Raw genomic sequence first — 10,199 nt, forward strand, 5'->3', positions numbered from 1 at the left:
CACACAATGAACACATCTAAACCATTCAATGAACATATCTCAACCACACAATGAACACATCTCAACCACACAATCAACACATCTCAAACATTCAATGAACACATCTCAACCACACAATAAACACATCTCAACCACACAATCAACACATCTCAACCACACAATGAACACATCTAAACTATTCAATGAACACATCTCAACCACACAATGAACACATCTCAACCATTCAATGACCACATCTCAACCACACAATGAACACATCTCAACCACACAATGAACACATCTCAACCACACAATGAACACATCTAAACTATTCAATGAACATATCTCTACCACACAATCAACACATCTCAACAACTCAATCAACACATCTAAACCACACAATGAACACATCTCAACCATTCAATGAACACATCTCTACCACACAATGAACACATCTCAACCATTCAATGAACATATCCCAACCACACAATGAACACATCTCAACCATTCAATGAACACATCTCAATTACACAATGAACACATCTCAACCACACAATGAACACATCTCAACCACACAATGAACACATTTCGACCATTCAATGAACATATCTCAACCACACAATCAACACATCTCAACCACACAATGAACACATCTCAACCATTCAATGAACACATCCCAACCACACAATGAACACATCTCAACCACACAATCAACACATCTCAACCACACAATGAACACATCTAAACTATTCAATGAACACATCTCAACCACACAATGAACACATCTCAACCATTCAGTGAACACATCTCAACCATTCAATAAACACATCTCAACCACACAATCAACACATCTAAACTATTCAATGAACACATATAAACTATTCAATGAACACATCTCAACCATTCAATGAACACATCCCATCCACACAATGAACACATCTCAACTATTCAATTAACACATCTCAACCATTCAATGAACACATCTCAACCACACAATCAACACATCTCAAACATTCAATGAACACATCTCAACCACACAATGAACACATCTCAACCACACAATCAACATATCTCAACCACACAATCAACACATCTAAACTATTCAATGAACACATCTCAACCACACAATGAACACATCTCAACCACACAATGAACACATCTCAACCATTCAATGAACACATCTCAACCATTCAATGAACACATCTCAACTATTCTATGAACACATCCCAACCACACAATCAACACATCTCAACCACACAATCAACACATCTCAACCACACAATCAACACATCTAAACTATTCAATGAACACATCTAAACTATTCAATGCCCACATCTCAACCATTCAATGAACACATCTCAACCATTCAATGAACACATCTCAACCACATAATGAACACATCTAAACTATTCTATGAACACATCCCAACCACACAATCAACACATCTCAACAACACAATCAACACATCTAAACCATTCAATGAACACATCTAAACTATTCAATGACCACATCTCAACCACACAATGAACACATCTCAACCAATCAATGACCACATCCCAACCACACAATGACCACATCTCAACCATTCAATGACCACATCTCAACCACACAATCAACACATCTCAACCATTCAATGACCACATCTCAACCACACAATCAACACATCTCAACCATTCAATGACCACATCTCAACCACACAATGAACACATCTCAACCATTCAATGACCACATCTCAACCACACAATAAACACATCTCAACCATTCAATGACCACATCTCTACCACACATAGCCACATCTCAACCATTCAATGACCACATCTCAACCACACAATGAACACATCTCAACCATTCAATGACCACATCTCAACCACACAATAAACACATCTCAGCCATTCAATGACCTCATCTCAACCTTTAATGACCACATCTCTACCACACATAACCACATCTCAACCATGCATGCCACCACACCCGGCCATGTCTGGTGTCGGCTCTACAATTTAGGCTGGTTGTCAGTGATATTCCGCACACAGGTTTAAGACTGCAATATGAGAAAATATGATGTGCAGTCAGGTTTGATGTAATTCCTTGTTTTAACTTGGAATCATCACCTCAGTGCCTCACATGCTGCTGTTCATGCTATAATCTAGCATCGAATGGCAACGCATCTTTGGGTCAAAAGTTACATAATTTGTGTTTTATGTTCATTAGATAAAACAGTCAGCTCTCAGCAAATTATCTGCGACAGGTTCGAAAACTCACAGAAAGGATAAGGACGTGACCGACACAATGAGTGTTAAACATCGTACATTCTCCACATCGAGAAAAGAGTACAAGTCATCTTAAGCAGTTCAAAAACACTTATATGATATGTCTGGTGCTCTTTAATGTTTGCGAAATACAGACCTTATCACAGTCTCAATGTGTGGTTTAACACACCTCTATCATTAATGAGTTAAATCAGAATATTTCCAACTTTTGTCAATAGCATTAACCATGAAGAATATTCACTGCTAGTGCAAATATTGATGATGTAAATGAGCGCGGGACGGTAGTAAATAAATTATAAAAACACGACTTAGTGCACGCCTTGAACCCGAGCGGTACATTCATAAATATGTATAACCCCGTGGCTATGTTTCATGCGCATATACTATAACATTGTGATCTAAACCCGATGCATGATACACACACACACACATCAAACAGGCTCTGACCTGGTTAAGATATAAACTGCTCTCTTTTATCTTGCAATCTTTATGAGCTTTCAAGTTTATTTAAAGCTTAAATAATTTGGTATCGTTTGACCACAGTACATGTTTTGGCGTCTCTTAGTAAAAAATCTCAGTGACATTACGAAGAGTTTGACATAGTTTGTTTGCTCAGAATTCTTTTTTTTTTTGTGATATTCTATACTGCGTTTATTGACTTTTTTAGTTTTGATTTTGGAAAACTATCTTACTCTACTATAGGTTTTATATTCTCGACGTCAATTCACGTTCCCACCATTTCCAAAATCGTATTCTGTATTACAAATATTAGTTCATTTAAAATCAAACTCAAACCTAACAAATTAAGATGATAAAGTAAGCCTACCATTTGGGGTGGACAATTCACTGACAGGTGTACATTTGTACATAAACTGTACCAGCCCATTCTACATGTAGGAGTACATCATATCCTGTTGGATGCTGCGGTGTCGACGTGACAGTCTACAGTATTCGTGCCCCTGGGCGGATATCGCTGTAATGGTTTTGGGGGGTGTCATACAATAAATCAATCCACAGTGACCATCATAAACAGTGGAATGTTAGCTGGACAATGTAAATATTGACATCAGATGACCTTGAATAGTCAATGGTTATTGTGTCAATAGGTCTCCAGTGACATGGAAGATGTTTGTTCAGATCTCCAAGACTGAAATGGAGTTAATGCTACAGATAACAAAAGTTTTATGTCCCCAGTCGTTGATGATATGAGATATATAGTATAATGTCATGTTCACAGAAATTGTTATAACGCTGCATGAAAGAGGCAGAGGGAGCGCAAGAGATAGATAGATAGATAGATAGATAGATAGATAGATAGATAGAGAACGAATAAGAGAGAGGGAGCGCAAGATATAGATAGATAGATAGATAGATAGATAGATAGATAGATAGATAGATAGAGAACGAAGAAGAGAGAGGGAGCGAGAGACAGAGAACGTTGTAGAAGAGAGGGGATAAAGTAAATATATATCTCTACTTCGTGGAGTTCAAAAAATAAAATGTCTCTATGTGTGATAGATACTCGAACATGAATATCCCTAATGTGTCGTGTCGTCAAATAAGTTAAGTTATTTTCAAGCATTTCATGTGTTAAATAGTATATATGTAATTTAAGGAGATCAACGTTCTTGGACAGCAGTTACAAAGTATCATGCGTTCCCTTAAATGTTAAACGAGATCTCATAAATGAATAAGAAAAGGGTACACATGTCACGCGTCTTATACTTACAAGGTAATTGATCAGTACAAGGACACAGAATGATGTAGTGTTTATCACCGACGTCATTTAGATTTGCGGTGACTGGCGGCGGTTATCCATTAGAAAGAAGCAACGAAATGTTCCGAAAACAATGTTATGTTGACAGTTAAAGCTTTGTGTACTTCCCCCACCCCGCCCTGGGGGTGTCCGGCTGTCAGTCACACAGGTGATTTACGATATCGCAAAAGGCCTCCGTAAACAGCTGTCTTACGATGTAATTGAAATATACTTGTTTCTGACATTGTCCCTGACAGGCAGTATAAATCTTTGCGCTGTTAAAAATAACAATCGTCCACAGGAATGCACGTAAAATAGATTTATGATTTAATGGCATGGGGATGGTTTATTACTTTTTCCTTTAAAAAAGTATGACATGCATTTAAGTGTCGACGTCACTGGCAATTAAAATCACTCGCTGCATATTCTGTCATATATCATACGTTAGGTTGTTACATATATATATATATTATATACAATAAAACAAATGATAACTACTTTGGAGACGTTCGAGACAATATATACTTTATCATGATAGTAATTATCTCATTACATACGACGCATGCTCAGAATACATAACATACCATTAGCCCGGATTACCCCACATTCAAAATACCAAGTCATCCTACCGGGTACCCATCAAATCTATTATTGTCTATCGCCTCTTATGGTTTTCTATGAACGCACTTGGTTAGGAAAGGTGGTCAGTAAATAAGTGACTATTCACATGACTATTACACTAACACGTCTATCTATCTCGGAACCTTGCTTATGTATTAAACATACAGGGAGCTTGCGAGAGTCACCCTAATCAATACTTCCTTGTTTTACGTGTCATTTAGGCACTACTAGCTACATGGTCCGTCAAGCCAGTTGTAGATTCCATTTTTAAATGTCAATAAAACCTGTTCACGTATACTAAATGAGTATGATTTTATATATCGGACATGGCCTTGATGTACGGAATCATTACCATTGTCGAATATTCCTGTACACTCTAACATTATTGTCTTATTGTTCCAGACTGCAATGCGAGAACAGGACCTAAAGCTTCTCAAGCAGCTCATCCACATCAACGAGACAATCCGGCGTCTCAGTTCGGGCCGTCGTGAACTTCATGAACGTTCCTCTTCCTGCAATGTCAGGCTCAACAATTCACATAACGGCTATTCTACCCTCCCTGTACGGAAGCCCCCGTTGCTGCGACAGCAAAGTGAGCCCAGGTTCTGTCTTGAGGAGAAGCATCTCTCAAGAACCAGTTCCACATCCAGTGAGCAGGGTATGTATCATATATCAGTGTATCATCGACATACTAATGCACACGTGTTGATTCGGGGACGCGAAAACCTCGTATATCTCCAGTACCACATGTGGGTTGTTACAAAACGAGATGCGTTATAGGTAAAATGCTTTATTCAGCAGTAAAACTTTAAATTAAGGTATATTCATACCATTATTCTAGGGTACGTGTTCATTTCGAGTTGACATTATTTATTCATAATGACGTTGACAGACCTTCCTTGAATACATATACATGTATGTTACAGGATCTGGAGTTACCTTGTCAAATATTTCACTTCCATTGTCATATTTTTTTCAGACACCCTTGGGTCTCAAGAAGATTTCTTGTACAGCTCTGGTAGTGAGCTCGAAGACAGTACGTCATCTCTACGTCTTCTCAAGCAAAGGTTCCGACCTCGTTCCTTCTCCTTCGTGTCTGCAGTCAGCTTCCCCGTGGACGGACTCACGGGAGGAGACTCCACCTACGACGAGATCTTGAAGAGGAACATCAGGTTGTGGAAGTGGAGTCAAACTCAGGATGACCAAGTGTTTGAGGAGGAGGCTCCATCGCAAGTTGATACAGAGGCAGAGCGGTAATAGGAGCCTGAGTACCAGCATGCTCTGTTGTTGTCTCAGTGATGCTCTTCACGGCGTCAGTGGACCCTTAATGAGTCAGTGGATTCCATTGACCCGTTTGAATTTGTATCTGGGTCCTTTGGACATTTGTTGCAGCATAGGTACTGTCTTCGTCTTTGCTTGACTTCCGCAATGAAATGTCAAGACCATCAGATGATTGTTCAAGGCTGTGGCAGTGGATGGTTATCGGAACACAGGATATCCTCGATTGAGTTGAGGGCGTATTGACAGTAGAAATGCATCGGATATGTTTTGATGAACCTAGAAAGCACATGAACACGGAAAGAAGGAAGAGGGGAAGATGTTTATAGTAGTGATTTGTTTATTCAAGATTGAACGCTGATTGAATGTGACAAAGCGATGGGTACCTCTTCTCTGAGATAATCCCAAGAAACATCCAAGACCCAATGACAGTTACACCGGTGCATGGTTTCAGATAAAATAGACTGATGCTTAGACCAATAAGACCACATTTTGAAATGTATTCCGATGAACGTAAAAAGGTGCAATGGTGAACAACATTTAACGTTGGCGATCAGTTCAGAAACAGTTTGACTAGAACTGACCTCCAGATGTGGGTGGTTCCATGGCAAATATACGCGCAATAATGTAATGTTTGAGCTGTTGAGAGTGCTCTGTACGTCCTCTAACGTCCGCTGACAGTGATAGTTATGAAAACGGTTGTGAATGGCAGGTTAACTTGTCTTAAACGTTCGTTAGGAAACCTACCTTAGCAGATATTGAAAAGTGTCTATAACAAATATGCCAGATCATTTGGATATTAACCACACTATCATTCCAGAACCACTGAACACTACTGCACGTTTGCCTTGACCCATAATCGCATTATATATGTGTGGGAGTGCCTTAATTGAATAGAAACCCGTGCTGTGTGAGTTTGATTTAACGCCGCACTGTTCCAGAAATATATAGGACACCAGTATTCACATGTCTTCGGGGTCACGGGCCAACAATTTTAACACCACCAACTTTTTCTTGAAGGACACGAAGAAGGTCTTATTCTACGTTGCTATTTAGAATGACTAAAAAGCAACTTACAGGTATTGTTTTATGAACGTAAGGATGAATATGGAATTATTTTTTTCAGATTTCTACCTGAGAGTAACGTATAAATTTGGGTAAGATTTTCGTATGTCTGCGCGACTTCAACCTGATGACATTTGAACTATTTGGAATTTGGACGCTGAACGCAACCAAGTTTGTTCACCTTGAGGTATTGGAATTCCTCCTGAAGGTGTACACCAGACAAAGCCTGCGCGTTCTGGCCATCTGCCTTGGACGTTAGGATGGCTGATCAAATCGTCTAAGGTGCCCCAATCCGCTGTAAAGCTACGAATCCCAGATTGGCCCTGTTTCTAGGTTAGTCAGCTCGCGGGTTTCTCCTTAGTGGTTATCGTCTAAGATTGCATCATGCGGTTTTTCCTCCCACCTCAAGCTGACACGCCGTGTTATAACTGAAATGTTGTTCAATGGCGCGTAAAACCAACTCACGAATTAATGAGAAGACATTTAAACATGTCTGTGATATGTTATATAGACGTGCAGTGGCGGGCGAGGAGTGAGTGAGCGCAATTAACGCGACTTGGCAATAGCGCACCTACATCGCGGGAAACACCAAGAATGACAAATTGTAGCTATACTAGGAATCGAACCCAGATCGCTGACCCGACTAACCACTGGGCTACTGTATCGCTCCATATGGACGAGGAAACTACTTATAAAATTACAACCTGGAACATCATGTTTACGGTCGATATATAGTGTAATATAGACGATCTTGAAATAATACATGTCATATGTTCCATTGCCTATTGAGTCGCATTTAAAATAATATATAACGTAATGGGTCGCCCGAATTATTTGAAACAGAAAACAGATGACATTATGTTTGATACGTTGTGTGGTATCAATCTGAATTACACTTTTTCAAAGCCTAAACCAACAAAACGCAAGTCAAGCATTCTAGCCGTGTGACATTTCCGACAGTGACCTCCATAACAGAAATTGTGACGCTTCTGAAAGGGCATTGCAGTTATGTTATCAAACCTTACCTCTTGTTGCGCGTCCTACTGTGCATTCGCAGTCACGTCGAGACTGTATTTAAGCTCCTCCCATCATCCTTACCATGTGTGGAGCTTTTGTCGTTTCCTGCGGTAAAGGTCAAAATGGTGGACACAATTTGTTGTACTTATTTGAAACATTCATCCGGCAATATGACCAACAAGGATAGTTTCTTGTATTGTCACCACTGCGTGAGTTTATCTTGTCCATAAAGTTGTATATTTTATTAAATATTTGAGAAAGTTATTTTACAACAAAATGTATATATGAAAGCAAAGTTATATTGGTTGCTCCAATGCTTCTTATTTATATAAACAGTTTCACCCACTTCTTAGCGTTGGCTTGTTTGTCTTTTTCAAAATTCGATTGCACCCCTATTCTTTATGAACTGGCTAGGATACTGTTATTTCCTGGCATATGCCGATGTTGATAGTTTATAGTCATCATACTGTTAACATTTTACAGACAGCCGATCACAACGGGGGGTACCCAATTCCAAATTGGATTCAAACACCATCCAGTTCTTGGACATGACAAGAGGCACAACAAATAGATGTTCCTGGTTCTAGATAATGCGAAAGGGTGACACCAGGACATTTTATCATACAGATGAGGTCACCCAGAAGGGACATGACACAATGTCAGTGGGACGGACGGACACTACAGTTGAGGTCATCCAGAAGGGACATGACACAATGTCAGTGGGACAGACGGACACTACAGTTGAGGTCATCCAGAAGGGACATGACACAATGTCAGTGGGACAGACGGACACTACAGTTGAGGCCACTTAGAAGGGACATGACACAATGTCAGCGGGACAGACGTCCACTACAGTTGAGGTCATCCAGAAGGGACATGACACAATGTCAGTGGGACGGACGTCCACTACAGTTGGGGTCATCCAGAAGGGACATGACACAATGTCAGTGGGACGGACGGACACTACAGTTGAGGTCATCCAGAAGGGACATGACACAATGTCAGTGGGACAGACGGACACTACAGTTGAGGTCATCCAGAAGGGACATGACACAATGTCAGTGGGACAGACGGACACTACAGTTGAGGCCACTTAGAAGGGACATGACACAATGTCAGCGGGACAGACGTCCACTACAGTTGAGGTCATCCAGAAGGGACATGACACAATGTCAGTGGGACGGACGTCCACTACAGTTGGGGTCATCCAGAAGGGACATGACACAATGTCAGTGGGACGGACGGACACTACAGTTGAGGTCATCCAGAAGGGACATGACACAATGTCAGTGGGACAGACGGACACTACAGTTGGGGTCATCCAGAAGGGACATGACACAATGTCAGTGGGACAGACGGACACTACAGTTGGGGTCATCCAGAAGGGACATGACGCAATGTCAGCGGGACAGACGGACACTACAGTTGAGGCCACTTAGAAGGGACATGACACGATGTCAGCGGTACAGACGGACACTACAGTTGAGGTCACCCAGAAGGGACATGACACAATGTCAGTGGGACAGACGGACACTACAGTTGAGGTCATCCAGAAGGGACATGACACAATGTCAGCGGGACAGACGGACACAACAGTTGAGGTCATCCAGAAGGGACATAATACAATGTCAGTGGGACAGACGGACACTACAGTTGAGGTCATCCAGAAGGGACATGACACAATGTCAGTGGGACAGACGGACACTACAGTTGAGGTCATCCAGAAGGGACATGACATAATGTCAGCGGGACAGACGGACACTACAGTTGAGGTCACCCAGAAGGGACATTACACAATGTCCATGGGACGGACGGACACTACGGTTGAGGTCACCCAGAAGGGACATTACACGCTGTCCGTGAAACAAAGACAGACACTACTTTCTTGTGTTAAAAGAACCACCTGTTAAAGCCTTTGGTCAACTCATATGCATGTACATGCTGATAGTGAATGTGTAAGACAAATTATCCCTGAAATGTTAACAACCAAGGCTCATTGTTATCCCGATATGCAGTCTACATGAGTTTAGAGAAGGAAATAACATAAGAATCACATGCACAGGCGATGTGTAAGAGAACACCAGACTATCAAGCTATCTGTTTATTCAAACAGGGGAGTAGCGAAATTGGAAGCGTTATATCTAACGGTGTTGCGTTATCGCGTGGAACCTACGTCAGCTTACTGAAGCTTGGAAGGGTCACTCTGACTCGAA

General features: G+C 41.0%; 1 protein-coding gene across 1 annotated transcript in view; it reads left to right on the plus strand.

Annotated features, from left to right (window-relative positions):
- Positions 1-8,154, plus strand: part of LOC139474867 (uncharacterized) — a 34,073-nt gene extending 25,919 nt beyond the window's left edge. Inside the window, exons 2-3 of the mRNA XM_071258052.1 lie at positions 5,029-5,284; positions 5,606-8,154. Coding sequence (XP_071114153.1) covers positions 5,029-5,284; positions 5,606-5,883 — 534 coding nt within the window. The 3' untranslated portion in view covers positions 5,884-8,154. The remainder of the gene's footprint in view (positions 1-5,028; positions 5,285-5,605) is intronic.
- Positions 8,155-10,199: the final 2,045 nt, after the last annotated feature.

The sequence above is a fragment of the Haliotis cracherodii genome, unplaced genomic scaffold (assembly GCF_022045235.1).
Source record: "Haliotis cracherodii isolate W230 unplaced genomic scaffold, xgHalCrac1.p SCAF_3, whole genome shotgun sequence".
Taxonomy (NCBI): Eukaryota; Metazoa; Mollusca; class Gastropoda; order Lepetellida; family Haliotidae; genus Haliotis; species Haliotis cracherodii.